The 19,024-nt window shown below is 52.6% G+C and overlaps 1 protein-coding gene across 7 annotated transcripts in view; it reads left to right on the top strand.

Annotated features, from left to right (window-relative positions):
- The window catches only part of Acox3 (acyl-CoA oxidase 3, pristanoyl), a 66,551-nt gene extending 48,724 nt beyond the window's left edge, over nucleotides 1–17,827 (top strand). For 4 of the 7 annotated variants that reach the window (XM_074042697.1, XM_074042696.1, XM_074042694.1 and 1 more), the window contains exon 18: nucleotides 642–5,148. In XM_074042697.1, the coding sequence (XP_073898798.1) occupies nucleotides 642–761 (120 nt within the window). In that variant the 3' untranslated portion in view covers nucleotides 762–5,148. The other 3 variants (XR_012435889.1, XR_012435891.1, XR_012435890.1) reach the window with 3 other exon arrangements.
- Nucleotides 17,828–19,024: the final 1,197 nt, after the last annotated feature.

Genomic DNA, 19,024 nt, shown 5'->3' with positions numbered 1-19,024 from the left:
TTCTTCAGAGCCACGGGTTCCTCAGAACCATCCTCCCCACTGCAGCTCAACCTGAGGCTGCCCCTAGGTCTTGAGTGGAACAGGACCAGGTCCCAGCCAGTCTGATCGACCCCTTCTTCCAGATGACACCTGCTCTCCTATTGCCCCACGAGGCAACTCAGGCTGAAGGCAGCTGGAGCGTACTCCAGCCCTGCAGGAAGACCTGAGCACTCCTGACCTGAGGCAGGGAAAAGGGACCATGTGGGCTTAGATAGGGTGCCCCAGGGAGCCCAGGGGACCACCCCATTCTGTGCATGGCCATGTTTGGCCTGTGCAGCTGCAGCACGGGGGATTGGGGACAGTGTCAGAACAGCAGTGTGGCTTTGGGAATGCAGGGTGGCTATGCCTGTGCAGCTGCAGAGCACCCACGCCTACAGTGAGACAGGGAAGGGGAAGTTTCCATCATAAATGATTTTATGGCCCTTAATTGTATTTTCCTAATTATTTACTAAGCAGAGATTGAAATAAAGTGAACTTAAATCATCAACATTTTCTAAAAAGTAATAATAGAGAATTTTTTCTGTCTTTAACAAAATCTGAGGGGTCACATTTGCACATGCAGCCATCTCCTCTTCATTTTTGTCTGGGTCTGTTTTCTGCAGCTCTATAAGAACCTGTGGAATGCCATGCTGCAGGAGAGCAGGGTGCTGGAGCGGGCATCGTGGTGGCCAGAGTTCGCAGTGAACAAACCTGTGGACGGCAGTCTGAAGGCCAAGCTGTAGGTGCAGCAGCCACGGCCAAGTCTAACCAAGTACTGAAACCAGCAAGGCCTGGACATGGCTCTGGCTCCAGGAGACTGAGATGCCACCGGCTCCCGAACATGCACGCTGCACCGCTGCTGGCAGGTGGTCATGTCACACCGTGGTCACGCTGATGGGTCACACCGACATGCAGGGTCAGTATGGGGTGGCGCTGATTCACTGTGTGAAGGGAACATGAGTGATCGCATCTTCCCGGTAGACACATGGCTGTGGCTGATGAGCAGCTTTACCATTCTCCTGACAGACTGAATGTCACGCAGACTGCTGAGACTAAGCTCTTTCTGTCTTTTCAACTGGGGTTTTTACAAAGCGCTGCGGTGTCAGTGGTACGGGTCTGACCCTTCGTCAATGTACTCTGTCACATAATCCATCTCAGTGTATCCTTATTAGCTTGCACCATGGACCAGCTGAATGACATAGTCTAAAACTTTTAAGGAAAGAAAAACGCTGTTTCTTTTGTGGAGCTAGAAGTTTCCTTCAAGGAAATAGAAATGCATGGGGAGCTGGCTGTCTGGACAGCTTAGCCACTGACCTTCAGCCTCCTGCAGATTACTCTGTATGGGATGTGTTCATTCTGTCTGTTCCTAACAGTTAAAATGCCCTGTGTCACTGGTCTCCATAGAGCCTTCCTCAGCAAACCCTTCCACGTGTGACATGTCCCCCAAAGCCAGCCACTGTTTAAATGAGCCCTTTGCTTTTGTGGAGGGCACATGGTCCACTGAGTCCACCTCTTCCTGCTGTCAGACAGGATAGGGACGAAGGATTCCAGGCCCTTAGCCATTCGGGTGGGTTGGTCCTGAGTGCAGACTCACATCATAAACCCTTGGTGCCTGCTAAGGCCCATGGGGCTCACTCCCCACAAGCCCGGCCAGGTCTCTGAGGCCTAGAGTCCCAGCTCAGCCACCCTGGAGGCTCCCAGCCCAAGGGAGAGGATGGGCCTGTAAGTGCTGCCAGCTGGCCCACTTGGATTTCTATTAGATGCCCCTCATGGGTCATGGGGCTGTGTGTTTACAGACGGGCCCCTCTGGAGAGCCATGACTCTTCCCAACGATTAGGGGTCCTGAGTCCTCCTTGTCCTTCCGTCCAGCCGGGGTTGGTGTCTCAAGTCCGTCCCACCTCACCTCACCCCTCCAGAGCAGGCCTCAGCCTGCCTTGTCCAATAATGAGCAGGCTTTCATTGTGTTGTCTTTTTGATCATATGGGACCTCAGTTTACCATCCAGTCTTTGGTTGGAAACCACCTGTTCTTTCACCAACAAGTCTTAGAAGTTGCCCAAGGTCGGAGGGGATGCTGCATCCAGGAGAAGGAACACATGTGACTTGTCAGTGTCAGACAGCTGGACTCGTGAATTCAGGGAAACTTTGTGGTGGTGGCATTTTCCTGCCATTTGTTGAAAGTGTCCTCGTCCCCAGAGCAGGGGCTGACACACTGAATAGGCAGAATTTGATCAATGTGTGTGCTGATCATCTGTGACCTGCAGAGGGTGTATTACAGGGAAGTGTCACCTACCCACAGGCCCTGCTCTCCAGACCACCTGTCTCTTCTGCCCCAGACCTGAGGGTGGGCTCAGTGAGCAGGAGTGGAGCAGGTAGAGGCGATATTATCTGCGGTCTTCGCTACGTTGTAGGTTGGAGTTACTTTAAAAACAAAACTTTTTTTCCCTTTTATTACTCATATGTGCATACAAGGCTTGGGTCATTTCTCCCCACTGCCCCCACCCCCTCCCTTACCACCCACTCCGCCCCCTCCCTCTCCCCCCACCCCCTCCATACCCAGCAGAAACTATTTTGCCCTTATCTCTAATTTTGTTGTAGAGAGAGTATAAGCAATAATAGGAAGGAACAAGGGGTTTTGCTGGTTGAGATAAGGACAGCTATACAGGGCATTGACTCACATTGATTTCCTGTGCGTGGGTATTACCTTCTAGGTTAATTCTTTTTGATCTCACCTTTTCTCTAGTTCCTGGTCCCCTTTTCCTATTGGCCTCAGTTGCTTTAAGGTATCTGCTTTAGTTTCTCTGCGTTAAGGGCAACAAATGCTAGCTAGTTTTTTAGGTGTCTTACCTATCCTCACCCCTCCCTTGTGTGCTAAAGCTTTTATCATGTGCTCAAAGTCCAATCCCCTTGTTGTGTTTGCCCTTGATCTAATGTCCGCATATGAGGGAGAACATACGATTTTTGGTCTTTTGGACCAGGCTAACCTCACTCAGAATGATGTTCTCCAATTCCATCCATTTACCCAAATTAGTAGAATCAGGAATGCAAAAGGGGAGATAACAACAAACACCATGGAAGTCCAGGAAATCATCAGAGACTACTTTGAGAACCTAAAAACAAAACATTTGAAAGCAGAAGTAAAACTTGAGTAGTTGGAACCTGGTATGATGGTGCACAACTATAATCTCAGCACTTGGGAGGCTTAAGGCAGGAGGATCACAAGTTCAAGACCAGTCTGGGATACACAGAAAGACCCTGCCTCCAAAATGCAACAAAACCTTGAATAAGTGAAATGAAATACTTAAATTTAGTCCCGGCTTTCTCCCAATCCCTCTGCTTCTAAAAGTAGTGCATAGTCATTTGGTCCTCTTTTGGCCACACAGAAAGTTCATAGAAGAAAATTAGTCTCACTTCCAGCCCACACTCAGAGCTAACTGCTTATATTTTACTTACTTTAGACCCAAGGGCACAGGATTGAGTTCACTGTGATCCTTTGATCATGCCAGGTTCCCTCCATCCAGCAGTGAAGCCGGAGCAGTGACAGTGACCAGTGCTGCCATGTGGTCCTCTGTGCCCCTCCATAAGGGTGGGGTGCTCCACTGCCTGGCCCTTGTGTATGGGTTCATCTCACCGGTGGGCACGTCAGCATGCACCATGCAGCATGGTGGGTGCTTTCTTCTCGGGTGTGTGTGTGTCTTTCCTGTCAGAAATGGGATAAGACTCTTCATGGGCATCTAAAGGCAGATCGTGGCCATTTCCCCTAGCAAATGACACAGGCACACAGATTAACAACCTCCAGAGAGACATAGGCCTGGAGATTGACACTCTAAGCTTCTCTGTGGTGGCCACATGGCACCTGCGTCTTTGCATGTGGCCAGCTTCCAGGATGGTCTTGCTGAGACAGGCTCTGCATTTGTAGGCTTTGGATACCAAGCTGCCATGGTGGGAGACAGGGAACTGAGACAGCCAAGCAGCAGTGAAAGCACAGTCTGGGGCCAAGTCCTGGCAGATCCCAGCCACAACAGTCCTGGATATGTGACGTCCTTGCTTAGGAAATAGCAGGCATAAGAGTGCCCACCTTGTGTTGTGTGCAAGAGCACAAAAGCCAGAGCCTGGCATACCATGGCTCTCGGTGAGTCTCCTGTCGCCAGCTGCCTCCAAGGAAGGCAGGAGCATCTGTGTCTTCAAGGGCAGAAGTGACTTACAGCAGGGCCCTTGCTGTTCCTCCTGCCTGTGCCCTGTGTCCCCTGCTGTTCCTTGGCTAGTGAGGCTGAGCCCACCCTGCCTTACATTCTGTCTCCATATTTGTCCTGCTGCGGTAATGCCTGTTCATGTTCTTTGGCTCATGGAACATTTGGGTTTTCGAGTGTTTTTATAGATGACATATTTTTACATCTTAAGAGTAGTAAATCTGTGACATATCCATTACAAGTTATTTTTCCTCATTTGTCATTTGCTTCCTAATTAATTTTTTTTCTTTTTGATTTAAAATAGCAACACTTAAACTTTTAAATCAGAAATGCGTCTAAAAACAAAAACGAGAATCACTTGTGCCTTTGAAGTCATCCTTGGAAATTCTTCTCCCCTACAAAGATTATTTCTAATTTCATCTGTTTTTCTTTGAGTACATTTCAGTGTTAGTGCACTGGGAATTTACTTTGAGGTATGGTGTGAGGTAGGGAACCCATTGAATAATAACACCTGCCACCTTACTGAATGCCAGAATCACATGTCCTGGTGTGTTTCTGCAGTCTTCTGTTAGATTCTCTTTTCTCTTGTCAGCTTCTATTGCTTTCATTATTCTGATTCTCAAACTGCTAGTATCTGTTGATACAAATAAAGCCTCCTCTCTCATCTCTTAAAAAATGTCTTTGATTTGTGATCTTTGGTATGATTTGGTCAAGACTGGGCATTCTTCCACCCACAAATCAAGAAAACGTTCTTTGGAATTTGTGGGAGGTTTTAACTTCTAGATTGACACCAGGATGTCTATATCTCTATAATCGTGACTACATCTTTGTAGTAAGTAGTCTCCCTCTAAGACAGTTTATTTGAATTGTTTTGATAAGAAGCTGCCTGGATTTCCTATGTTTTGTTATTGGTCACCTCATTAAAATCTTATTTAACTATTAGTCTTCCATTGATTCTCTTTGGCTGTCCTTCTGTGCCATCAGCAATAATGACAGCTTCACTCTCATCTTCCCCAACCCCTTACCAGTCCCTTCACTTTCCTGTGTGACAGTATTTCCCCGCCCTGCAGAAGCAATCTTCCCCCGGCAAGGGCAGCCCGTTGCCTGGCGCCTGGCTTCTGACGTTCAGGAAATGCCTTTGGTGGATCACATTACTGGAAAGACAGGATTGGGACAGAATCCCCGGCAAGAGACCCTCTCACCTGGTGGCGGGTGCGAGTGCGTGCTGGTGGCGGTGTCAGTGGCTGTAAGTCTCTCATGCCTGCAGCGTGAGAGAAGCTTCTGGACCTAGTGGACAGGAGGGGCAAGCTTCCTGCAGCTATGGCTGTGTGGGGCTAGCTGGGAAGTGGATGGAAAACATTTAGAAAGCCAATAAAGAAGACAGAAACCAGCATAACCACCGCCACCTGAGCTTGCCTCTCATACCTTGTGTGACGTCTTTGTGGATACTGATGCTAAGATCTTGGTGGCAGCAGAGGAGTGGGTAGTTTTCCATTGTGGGATGTGCAGTTGACACAGAGCAGCCATTTGGGCTTGTCACTTTTGGTGCCCTTCTGATAGCTTTGTGCAAGCTCTAATTGCTTCTCCCCTTTTGCTTTTTAGTCCCCCTGCAAAAAAAATATTTAAGGTGGTTCTATCCCACAAGCTGTTTAACCACACCCAGCACCATGCAAGGACAGCAGGCGCAGGAAGGGACCCAGTCCTAATCACAGGGGGTTTCTCCTGGACCTGGCTTGTGTGACCTGTTTTGTTCTTCGCTGGTGCTGGTAGTTGAACTCAGAGCCTCATGCTTGCCAGGCAGGTGTTCCACCACTCAAGCCACACCTCCAGCCCTCATGTTGGCATTTTGTCATTGTCCACTTTCACATGAAATGTGGCTCCCTCAGGAAAATGCCCCAGTCCAGGTCCACTGCAGGTCAGGTGGTCCTGGTTCCCTCCTCTCATGTGGTAGGCTTTGTGGGCATTGTGTCTTGCCCCCAGCTCTGTCCTCTGGTAACAGAGCCCCTGTTCTGTCCAGGTTTCTTCCCCAGCTGAGGCAGCCCATGGGCTTCAGAAACGTGGCCCCACCCAGCACTAGGACTCAGCTGCTTTTGGGCCATGGTCTTTGTCTTGGTCACTGGCTCAGTGAGAGGGCCAAGCCCAAGGGGCTGCTGGATGCCTCCTAAGGACTGACTTGGATGCTGGAGCAGCCTATGTGGCAGGAGAGGCATGGCCCCAGGAGTCAGAGAGCAGAGGAAGCAGCTCAGCTGCAGGAGGCAGGACATGGAAGGCCTCTGCTGACCCAGATCTTCCTCGAAACTCTCAGGCAGAATGTATGGAGAATGCAACACCCTGAGATAAGGTGGAAATGTCCAGGACAGGCGGGAGTGAAGGGCACCTCTGCGGTGCAACATGGACTTGCACAGATGAGCCGTTAGGGACCAGCTCCTGTGGATCCTGCACTCCTGTCCCGTGTTGCCGCCTTTGAGTACCAGAGTCACTCTGCCTGACTTGTGTGATACCAAGTCTCCTTGGATGGACCCACATCCTCTACAGCAATCATCAGATGTGGGAGCCCACCAGTGTCCCGGCTGCTTGAGACAGGTGAGCTGAGTTCAACTGAACCCACACTGGGAGCCCCAGCCACGGCTGTGGCCACAGCTGGGGACTGTCTGGCCCTTGGGGTGCCTGCAGAGGACAACCTCAGTCTGTTGGCAATTTATGCTGCTCTGTGCTACTGGCGACCCCAGTCAGTCTCTGTTTTGCTTTTGATTCTACTCTGCAGCCACTCTGTCAGTAAAACTTACACTGGGGCATTCGATCGGACGCAGAATCTTCGACCTTAAACCCAAGACATCAGTGTGGCCCTGTGAGAATCCAGATTCCCACGGCTTCCAGGAATGCACTGCCACCCTGTTCCCAGGCAAGCACAAGGACCAACCTCAGCTACTTTCCATTCCCCCAGCCTCCCCGGCAGCTGCCGGAAAGTGACTCAGTTTGCTCTCTGATGCTCAGAGGGAGACATTCCCAGTGTCGTGGGAGGTGTGAAGGGGAGTGAGGACATCACCCCATTTGCCCTCTGCCCGCTCACTCATGAGACTGAAGGTGTTGCCCCTTCCTTAGTGACTCAGCTGATGGCACTGAGTCAGGGTTAAGTTTGCCCCACCGTTTATTGGGTTCCCGAGTCCGATTCAAGTGCTGTCAAGCGAGGACGCCACATTACGTGGAATGTTTGCTTTGCAATGGGAACATGCAGATCATCTTACCAGGGCTGAACGCTTGGGGTACAAAAACAAAACCCAAGACCAGGGCTGCTCACGGTATCCCTCTGGGTGTTCGTTCTATGGACATTAATTCAGTTTGCAAAAATTCTTGACATCTCTTTAAAGTTTTTATCTTTGCCCCGGGGCAAGGCATATAAAAACAAAATAAACATGTAGGCACAGGTTCCTATGCCCACGGGACACAGCTACTGGGAGGTGTGTTGCTGCATATGGAGGGCAAGTGTGGGCAGTAGACCCAAGGTCCTATCCCAGCTTGGTCACTTGCCATGGACTTGGGCACATTTCTCAACCTTTGTACATTTGTTTCCTTCTTTATGAAGTTATGCTACCTGCCTCCCAGGGTCATAAGGACCGACTGAGACAATATGTGTGAAGGTCCCTAACACAGCTGGGGGCACAGGGAAGGACATGGCCCACTAAGCTGGACCCTGGGCTGGGCCCTGGAATGCGTTCTGCTTCCTGCATCCTGGGACTGTTCTGACACGCAGCCCCAGGATCACTGGGCAAATCTCCTGAATCTGACAGTGGCACTGGGGCAGAAGTGGGGCTGTCCTATCCCAGCCACTGATGGAGAAGCCCAGGGACCTGGCTCCAGCGTGTCCCTCCATCACAAGCCTCTTCCATGATCCAGGGAGTCACAGGATTAGCTCCACGTGGCTCCAGCTGAGAGGCTCTGTGAATCTGAGGTCAGCATTGCCGCCACTCACCTTCCTGACTCCAGCGGCACTGAGGCCTCTCCATGCCCTTTGTGCCTGTCCCCACCTGCCCGGCAGCCCTGTATGGGTGTGGATGTTGTGTTGACAAGAGGACTCACTGCCCACATGGTAGAGTCATGATGGCCTGTCACTTTCCCTGCTCAGCTATGACCTGTTTGCCAAAAGGAATTAATGGCCTGCCTCCTCCACCACCAGTATCCATGTAGCCCCATCCTCTGGACAGCACAAGGGGTTGTGGTCAATCTCCCCACTGGTCGGGAAGTTCATTGAGGTCAGGGGCCTGGGCTGAGTCATCTGTCTCCCAGCTCCCAGCAAAAGGGCCACACACATGAGGAGAGCACTGAGGATGTGGAGCGCTGGCTGGGTTGGTGGACGGGATGGATGGGGTGGACATGGGTGGATGGACGGCATGGACACAGGTGGATGGCTGGGTGGGTGGGTGGAGGAATAGTGAATGGATGAACAAGGAATGAAGGAAGATGTAGATGAACTGATAGAGGACTGATCCAGGTGGATTTAGAAGCTGGAGAGGGAAGAGAGCTAGATGGAGTTCATCAGTGAAAAATTTCATCCTGCAATAGTGTTAAGAGTTCAAATTCTTTGAAAACCATCAGAGATTAAAAAAAAAAAAAAAGCAAAAAGCTGGTCTTCCCATCTAGACCTATTAAATGAACAAATGATGTTTCCAGAGACACATGCCTGCGAGTTTCAGTCACTGACGAGTTCTGAGGTATGCGTGTCTATTCTGTACAGACTCGGGCTTAAAGCCCCAGGATGGGTAAAGATTTGGGGAGTAGAGTCTGAGTTGTGGGGTGAAGTGCTGCTCCATCACTGGGCATGCAGTGCCGGCCTCTGGTGGAGTTCAGCAGAGATAGAAAACTGACCTTTTGGGACAGGTCCCTTGTCCCTCCAGAAGTGGGGTCGGCATGGACAAAGTTGATCCAGAGCAGGGACATGTCTCCTGAAGGAGGGAGGAGGACAAGAAAGTCCCCAAGAACCCTTGGTCCTCCTTGTGCACACAGTGCTATTGGAGCATTGGCTTTTCCAGTCATTTCCAGAGCAAGGACCACATGAGGCCTGAGGGCTGAGTCTTGTCTCCCAAAATTCAGAGTCCTAACCCCTTGGTGCTCAACAGGCGGCTGGGCCTTTCTGGGGTCATTATGGTCAAATGAGGTCACGAGGGTGAACTCTAAGCCAACCTGACTAGTGTCCTTAAAAGAAGAGGTCAGGACACAGGCACACATAGGGGACGATCATGTGAAAACACAGAAGGTGACCATCTCCACACCAAGGAGAGAGGCCTCAGAGGAATCAGTCCTTCCCACACCTGGATCTTGGACCTCCAGGACTGTGACGTGATAAATTTCTGTTGTGTAAGCCCCCAGCCTGTGGCACCTTGTGACGGTCACTCTAGCAGACTGACACACAACATCCTTGTAGGATTTTTGTGAGCCCAGGCAGCAACCAGAGAATTCCACCCATTTCAGATTAAGAAACTGAGGCAGAGAATGGGTGGAGCCTCTAATAGTGGAGCACACTGATTGTACCTAAGGGGCCAGGTTCCAACCTCTGTCCATATGCCATTGCCCGCAGGACAAAATCTCAGGGCACACAGAAGGTGTGGTGTCCACATGGTGTAGGGACGCTGCACGATGTGGACATTTAGGTGATGCCGAGATGAGAGGCTGGCACTGAGAACCAGGTCTGGCTGTTTGCCTGGCACAGACAACCTGCACCCTGTTACCTCACTCTCTCTTCCACCAGCCTGCCTCTCACAAGGAAGCAGCTCTGCAGGGTCAGCTGTGGTCCAGTCGGAGGCTCCCAGTGCACTGGGTGACTGGTGGAGACCAGCTGTAAACAATCTGTGACCTCAGGTCCTCTACACAATGCCCAGTGTCACCACCTCATTCACTTCACAGGGTAGCATAGCCTGCTGTCCTATCTCCAAGGGCTTAAGCAACCATTCTGCAGTCCCCCAGTGAGGGCCTCTCTGCCCTGAAATGCATCCACAGTCACTTTGAGGAGCTGCTCCCAGGGGCTGGGTGACCATCCAGCACTAACATTTTGTACATCAGATGGAGACGCCATGACCTCTTTGTGCCCCCTCTCCCCAAAACCCAGGCTGAGCCCAGAACAACACAAGAAGATACTGCAGGCAGCACCCTAGGTCCCCACCTCCCTCAGCCTTGCTCCCCCAGGCCACCTCCCTCCCCCCCAGGCCTCACCCCTCCACCTAGCCCTCACCCTCCCTGCAGATCCCCTTCTTCCCTGAAGCCCCCCACCCTTGGACCTCCACCCAACCCTTGCCTCTCCACCCAACCCTCACCCCTCCACCCAGCCCTCCCTCCTCCACCCAGCCCTCTCTCCATCCAGCCCCTGCTCACCTCCATCCAGCGCTCCATCACCTCCACTCAGCCCTCCAAGTATCCCTGGTATCATAGTGTAGGGCCCCAAGGACTCCCTCCCAGATCCCTCCTTGCGCTCAGGTGTGACACCCTTGCAGAAAGCTGCCCAGCTCAGTTGTCTCCAAAACAGCACACCATGGATCAGAACCCAGGTCACTTGGTCCCTCTGTGCTGCTCCTGCTGATCCAAGCTGACCTCACTCTCACAGCAAGGTGTTGCCTGTTCTGTTGTTGTGTAAATGGACCACATGGTGCAGTGTGTGGTCCTTTTTTTCTGGCTTCCCTCCATGCTGTTTGTGGGGTAGTCTGTGGCTGTAGAGCCTTCATTCTCTTGCTGTACTGTCTTCTGTTGTGTACACGTAGGGCCGTGTGTTCACCCATCCTCCCGCTGATGGAGGCTTGACTGTGTCCCATCTGGGGTTCCTCCGAGCAGAGATTCTCCCTGTTGGTGAGTACTTGGTACCATTGTTGGCAGGGGCTTGGTGTTTGTTGACCTGACCCTGACCCAAAGACTTTATCATTCAAGGAGACCCCACCATCCAAAACTGACCAGCGCTTGGGCAGGGTGGGGGAGTCCATCCTTCTCCCTTGTCCTTTCTGGTGGTTTGTGTTTCCCTGATGGCTGCTTACTGAAGTATTTTTTCCTGTTGATCAGCCATTGGATAGTTTCTTCTATGGAATGCTTGTTCAAGTCCCCTGCCTGATTTTGTATTCAAACCCAAGGACATTTGGCTCCAAGCCCCAATCCCCACAAAGAGGGACTCAATCCATTGCCATTCTGTCCATTTAAGGGTGTCAAGATGGACAACCCAACTCCTGAGACCCTAGTGAAGGGGCTAAAGAATGAGTCACCCTTGAGGGAACGCAGGGTTCCCATTCACAGAGATCGCATTTCTTTGAGCCCCAAGTCCACCCTGCCACACAACCCTGAGAAGTCCCTCTTCTGGTCCCTTGGGCCAGCCCTTAGGGGCAGGGTTGCACCACTGCCCCCCCACCATGCTAGGAGACCTGAGCTTTTCCTTCTTCTGTCCTGCAGCCTTGGGCAGCCTTCCCCATGCCTTGGCTTCCACATCTACTAAGTGATGGAGTTTGAACTCACAGCTCTAAGACGAGCCTTCAGCTGCAACCATGTTTCTCAGTGAAGTTTTTAAACAAAATTAAAACATCATATCCCACCCTCCCTCCTCCAGCCAGCTAAAATCAAGGTGAAGGTCACTCATGGTCACTCACCCCAAACACCGATGCTGCCCTGCTTCTGTTTCATTCCAGGTCTTTCCCTGAGTGACTTCCCCTAAGTCCTATCATTTGTCCTCTTGTTTCTTCCATTAATTCCTGACTTCGAGTCCTCACGGCGCTCTGAGATGCACATCTCCATCTCGTTAAATGACTGTGTCACATCCACAGAGTAACCTGTAGCTGCTCACTGACTGCTTCCTGTGCTGGATGCGAGGCTACTTTCTGATTCTTACCAGGAGAGCTGTGTGGTGAAGGTGGCTTCTTTCCTTGGATCCACTCTCAGGGCAGGTCGTTTCTTGCATGTGTGATGTCTTTTCAAACTCATTATCCCAACTTACAAAGCCGGGCAGAGGCTGCTGGCTCACCCACTAGTCGCGTGCATGTGGGGACAGGCCACTGAGGATGTGGTTTGCATTCATGCTTCCTGGAGGCTGCATGCTCTCCCAGAGCCCTGAAAGAGGCTTTGTCCTCCATTTCCTCAGACTCTGTCCCAGGGCCAGTCTACAGGAACAGGTTGCCTTCTGTGTATCTGGTGGCAGAGTGGGCACGAAGGGAGCAGGACAGGCACCAGGAGTCCTGGGTTCAAGCCTTGGGACCACAGCCTGTCTCTCTCCGTTCCCCCTGTGGCTTGTGCCATCCTGCAGGCAGGCACATTCTTGGGATCCTGAGCAAACATTAGGGTCATCTGGGCCCCCAGGAACAAGGTCCTGTTGAGTCTCCAGCGCTGCTTCCTCCACAGGGGCCCCTCGGAGCCAGTGTCCAGTGACACATGGGCAGCCTGCAGCCAGGGGGAGTGCCCGTGACAAGTGCTGGTGCTGAACCCTCACTGTGCTGCCTTACTCTGGGGACGTGTGGAAGCTATGTGGACTGCCCTGGTGTTCAGGGCCCTTCCCAGCCCGTTCTGTGACTTCCCTGGGCTTCCCCTCCACCTCCCCCAGCCTCATGTGGAGCCTCTCTGTGACCTTCCTCTGCCTCTTCCCTGAAGCCCCTTTTTGCTCTGCCTCACCTTAGTGAGGGACATGTGGAGACCCTCACAGCCTGCCCTGGGAGCTGGGGATCCTTACTCACCCTGAGCTCACCTGGCTGTACCCCAGGAAGTCAGCAACCCTGGGTTCAGTGCACTCATGTTGGAGCCCGGCCTGGAATCCTGTCCTGGGGTTCCCAGTCCAGTGCCTTCTTCTATCTCACCCATTTCTAAGCCCGACCCAGGGAGCTCGGGGAAACCCTGCAGAGCCCGGGCAAGGGATGTGAACTGTGTGCCCCCGTGTCTTCATCTGTAAAACAGGGACAGCAGCCCCTATGTGCCGGGGCTCCTGTGGGATAAGTCCAAGTTCATATTAGGTGCACAGAAGATAGGAGCTGCCACTGCTGTATAGCAATGCATGTGTGGCTCAAGTGGTGGAGGATCTGGCTTGCAAGCACAAAGTCCTGAGTTCGAACTCCAGTCCCACAAAAAAAAAAAAAAAGAATCATTAGAGACTATAGCAAGACCAAGGAGTACAGGCTGGGGACCCAAGAGCCTGTGAGATGGGACACACTCCTGGCAGAGAACCTCAGGGTGGCAGACGTCCCACGATGGCACAGCGGGGTCTGTGACCCCTCTCCCTGGAAGGCACAGTCTCATCTTGAGAGATGAAGGAAGGAAGAGCCTTTCTTTCAGGCCTGTCTGAGCCTGCAGAGGCCGCTGTCCGCACTGAGGTTGGGGTTCTGCGCCTGGGCCGTGGGAGGGGCAGCGCAGCACAGTCTGTATGTGGGGACCTGGGGCCAACCTTGTAGGAAGTGATGGTTTAGGGGATCCGCCCAGAGTTTGCAAGTAAGACTGTGCTATCAGAAGTTCCTCTGAATTCTCCTTTCTCTCTTGGTCTCACAGCTGTTTCTTTAATACTCACAAACCAAAACCAAACCAAAACAACACAGCAGACATGGCTGGTCCAGTCACCCTCTTCCCAGCTGCACATTTGCCAGGCTGCTGTTGATCTGTGAGACGCTCCAGCAGCTGCCCTGGGACACTTCAGCCGACAGCCCTGGCCTCCCTGGCTGGAATTCACTGCGTGAAGGGTCAGACAATGTCCTCCCAGAATCCTGTTGGCCTCTAAGGACAGAGAGGCAGCTGGGTCTCACTCAGAGCCTTTGCACAGGCTGTTCCCTCTACTTCCAACAGTGCTCGCTCTCTGTCCTCCTGCCATCTCCTCCTGCTGGGGCTATTCCCAGACTGACCCTTACTCTCAGCTTCCATCCCTCTGGTGAGGGAGCTGCTACTTCCCTGTCTTCTCTCTTCTGCCCTAGGGACCTACTCAGCAGAGCACTGCCCATTCAGGTTCTCTAGCTCAGGAGCCAGCAGCCACTTTGTGTCTTCTCAGCTGAGCTGGTTATCTGCAGCCCCTCCTGGTCATCCTCATCCTACAAAGGAACTCTGAAGATGTAGCTGGACCATGTGGCTCTCCTCTGGGTCATTAGAGCCACCGAGTCTTAAGTGGATGGGAGACGGGCTAGTTCTTGGGTATAGCAATGAATCAAAGACCCCTTCCTCTTCAAGTCCCAAGCCCCTCAGTCACGTCACTGTACATCTCTGTATGTGACAGCCACAGGGGTGGGAGGGGCTCACCTCCTCCAGGAAGCCCTCCTGAGCCTGATGTCTGTGCCCTCCATGATTCTCTTATCAGAGCACCCCATGGGCATCTACCCTCCCTATAGCATTTTCCATGTGGCCACCAGACAGAAGTCAGCTCATGTTCCTTAATCACCTGCAGTCACTTATTCTGGCCCAACTAGGCACCCGCCCACCTCTGGGTCGAGTCCTAAGAAGATGCACGGTAGAGCGACTCACAGAGCCCTGCTCTTACAGAGCTCATATCCAGTGGGAGCTCTAAACTAGTGAGTGAGAGAATGTATGGAGCAGGGCCAGCGGGAGGTGGGATGCAGGGCAGAGGTGGGCGGGCAGGCTGAGCCCTGCCGAGGCCCCATGGCACCCAGGAGTTGGTTGGCGGTGGCTCAGAACAGCAGGTTGGTAAGAAAGTTCAAGATTTTCAGCAGGTGGAGCCTTCAAAACTTGCCAGTGGCTTGCAAGTCTTCCCCAGGGAAGAAGTGGAGCAATGACTCCCACAGGCTGTTGAGCCTGAGTGGTTGAAAGGATGGAGTGACAGTCCCTAGGCTGAGATCCCTGTGCAGTGCCACTGTTCTTTTCTCTGAGATGGAAACCCCAGCACTGGGCATCTGGGAGTTGTGGCAGAGGCCTGGCACTCAGAAAGCCAGTGCTTCATGTGGGATCAGTGCTGCTGTCCTGCTGCCCCTGCCCTGGGGACCTGCTCTGCCAACCACTGCCACTGCTCATTCTCATCTGTCCTCCAGCTCCAGGGCCAATGGCCCCTCTGTGGCTTCTCATGCAGGGGCCACCAACTGCAGCTCTGCCTGTTCCTTCTTACCCTGCACCCCTGACCCTGGAGATCCCTCAGGTGGGCAGGAGATCCCTCAGGTGGGCATTTCAGGTGGCCTCACAGCACAGCTCTTGGAGCCCAAACCCCAGCCCACCTTCACTTCTCACCAACATCCTTCCTTCTGCTGTTTCTAGAACACAGAGGAGCTTCTATGAGTGACTCACGGGAAGCAGCTCACTGAAGGTGCGGCTGGTGCTTCAGACTTGGAGGACTTGCTACCTCGTCCACTGCAGACTGGCTCTGGGGCTGCCTTCCCCACCTTCCCCATCTCCTCCGACCTGCCATGGGGGCCTGTTCCAGTGCTGGGACCAGCAGCTGCTCCCAGTGCACCCCGTCCTCAGGAGCCTTCGATTTCCTTTCCCCTTTCCCAGGTGGTCTCAGCCTAAGGGGCTCCCCCTCTAGGAAGACCACCCCCCAACTCCCTGCACCCCTTGCTCCTTCTTGCTTTGAACTGAACTTGGCCGGAATTTCATTTGCTTGAGTGCAAATCTATTTGACAAACCTCTCAAGTGCACGGCCCGTGCCAGGCTCCACCACGAGCACGTCACAGGGGCTTTTCCATATACCACCAGGGACATCTCCCTCACGTGAGAAGTGCAGAAAGGGCAGGTAACCTGCTCCACACCACACTCCTGACTCCTGCATGGGGTAAGCTCAAAACCCACACTTTCTGCTGTCCTTGCCTGCCCATCCACTGTATCCCCACAGGGCCTGGAGCCCCCCAAGGCAGGACAGTCGCCACACAGAGAAGGGGCTCACACTGTGTGAAATGCAGGAGCCCTTCCTGTAAGGCAGCTTTACAGCTGAGGAAACAGATGTGGCCATTGCACGGTTCTTGCATGTTACTGTAAACTGAGCCCGGCCTGGGCTGGAGTGGCCCCTGGGCTCCCTGGCTGGTGTATGGACTGTCATGGAACCTTGCCGCTCTCACACTTTGGGGTGAGAATTACACTGCAAAAGGCAGCAAGCCAGGACCTTTAACCTCCCTGGACATCGGTTCCAATGCAGGGTCACTCACGGGGTCTGTGAGTGCAGCTTACAAGTCTTGGGTGACACAAAGATGCCAGACCGTGGATCGCCTCTGAGAAGCAAGGCTGTTGGGCCATAAAACCCCAGCACAGGCTTAGCTGGGCCCCTCTCACTACCAGGAGCAGGGCTGCTGTTCACAGCAGTGAGCAAGCCAGAGTCAGGGCAGATTTAGGGTGTAGCAAGCTGAACCCTGTGTCTGCTTGGGGCTCAGGGAGAAAACAAAGCCCTCCCAGCCGCTGGCTGCACAGGAGAATCTGCCAGTAATGTGGAGGAAATCAGCCTGACGCCAAAGGACCCATGGGCCTGGGACACGGCTCCACCCCGCCCCCACAACGCGCAGGGTTGTTTGTTCCCACGCTGAGGGCAGAGGGACCATATGTCATCTTGTTCTGGGAGTGCAAACGAGTCTTGGCCCTCACTCCTGTCCGTAGCCTTCAAACAGGAAAACATCAGCTCCAGCTTCACATCTGGAGGGAAGCAGGACCGGGTCCCCAGTAGTACACAGGGCAGCCAAGTCAGTCAGCCAACACCGGCGACAGTCTTTAAGGTCAGGAAAACATGGTCACACCCTCAAGGGATCTTGGGGGATTAGCAGGAGAGGCCACGCCAAGATGTCTGAACTGTGGTCCTACACCCCACGGAAAGAAGGGTTTCTAGTCTGTCTTAGGACAAGACTCCCTGGTGGCACTTAGCTCTCTCTTTTCTATGGCTCAAAGAACCCTTTTCTTTACACTTGCTTTTAAATCATAATTGTATGTGCATCTAATCTACAGGGTTAATAATCCCCAGATGTGCTGTTAAAACCAGTTCTCCCCTGCCCTCCCCCCCCCACAACTTTAATATTCTTCCTCAAAGACAGCCCTTCCCCCTTCAAAAAAACCTAATTCTTTTGGTATTCCCATCTATTTTGCTAAATAGCATTCTTGTTTTGCCACTCCTCAACTTTGCAGCTTAGCCAATGTCTCCTTCTGGGGGAGGAACCATTTGCCCTCTCCCATCCCCTGCCCCACCCCACAAACCTGCTCCCTGTCACTCAACCCCTCGACACAGGGACAGCCTGATTTGCCTTAGATATGTCAGAGTATGCAAATGTAACCTGCACAGAGCCTTGTGATAAGTGTGCTTACTTCTCCTTCCTTACCCTTTTCTCCTTAAAGATAGTGACTGAATTTGTGTGTGTGTGTGTGTGTGTGTGTGTGTGTGTGAGATTCAGCTCCAAATTTTCTACCTCCTACCTGAACCTCCACTCCAGGCCTCCCAACACCTGTGGCACTCTGCATCTGGGCTGACCCCGTTCTGATGGAGCTCAGATATTGCAGACTTTCTACTCAGGGTCTGGGGAAGTAAAATTGCTGTGATCTCAAACACTGACAATGTCTGTCACCTTCACACTTGATGGGCAGTTTGGCTGGGAATAGAATTCTAGTTTGGAAATCCTTTTCCTGCAGAAGCAGGTGGGCAGGGGCCTCCATCACCTTGTAGTTGCCAGGAGCCTCTCAGTCCTTATTCTTTGTACGTGACCATTCCCTTTTCTGTTTCCCTGTTAGAAAACTGCATAAAAATTAAATGCATTCTTGAAAGGTGCCATTTGTCCCTCACTCCTGTGTCCTTCAAATGGTTCCATGCTTGGTCACATGGCTGAACCACAAAGTCCTGGGACAAACCCACTTAGTGCAGAGCTGACAGCATGTCCTGATGAATAGGGTGAAAACACAGTCTATTACTATCATGAATGTCACACAAGTTTGCTGTGAGACTTGGCCAAGGCAGTGGCTGTGGACACTGAACACAGTGCCTGGCGCACATTAGGACCCCAACTGGTGGTGCTCTAAGCTGTTTTGTGCACCAGAGCCCCTGCTTTTTCTGGATCAGCTGGAGTCTCCTAGCTGGAGACTGGACCTCCCAGCATCACCCCTGTCTGATCTCTATGCCTTTGGCCAATGGAGTGCCAGAGTCAGTGCCTGACCCAGCGAGCAAGAACCTGGTTACTGGGCACATCTCTTTCTAACTCTGGGATCTTGGAGCCCCAACCCAGAGCTGCTTGCTAAACACTCACCAGCACAGCACAATGTGCATGAAAGAGTGTTCCTTAAACAGTACTGGGCACATGTGTGGGGTGTTCAGGAGACAATGAGTGACAACCAAGAGGACAGAGCAGGCACTGGCCACTGTGGGGAGATGGCGGGCTCCCACCATGGCCCTGACTGTGGAATTCCTGATCCTCAGGGTGGCAGCAGCAGGGCAGTGAGTCTTAGCAGGGAGGTAGGAGGACCTGGGAGGAGCCCCTGCAGCACCCACCCCTGGAGGTTCCGGGACCTCAGGAGAGAGCAAAGAGGAGAAGCTTTGCTCCCCAGGAGGCTGCAGCTGCTGCATCAGAAACCTTACTGTGGGTTAGGAGACCAGGCTGGACCCCTGGCTTGCTGACACCCAGCACTTGCCCAGGGAAGGCCCTCCAAGTGCATGCCTGGCTGATTAGCAGGTGTCCCCTGGAGGGAGTTTGGGGCACTGCCTTGTAACCTGGGCCTCTGTTTCTCATCTATAAGATGGGGTTTAAAAAATCTCAGCTTCCAGGAAGAGGAATGTAAACGCTGTGTCAGCTGGGGTGCAAACACCAGCACTGCACCTTCAAGCAGGGTCTGCACTGAAAGGGACCTGCAGCAGCTCTTAGGAGTTCTGCCCTAGGCAGATGTCCCTCTTGACTTTGGAGGGAGGACAAGGGAAAGTCCAGGCAGAAGA

Source organism: Castor canadensis, chromosome 9 (genome assembly GCF_047511655.1).
Source record: "Castor canadensis chromosome 9, mCasCan1.hap1v2, whole genome shotgun sequence".
In the NCBI taxonomy this organism is placed as follows: Eukaryota; Metazoa; Chordata; class Mammalia; order Rodentia; family Castoridae; genus Castor; species Castor canadensis.
The sequence above is the reverse complement of the archived record's forward strand: the minus strand, read 5'-3'. Positions and strand labels throughout refer to the sequence as shown.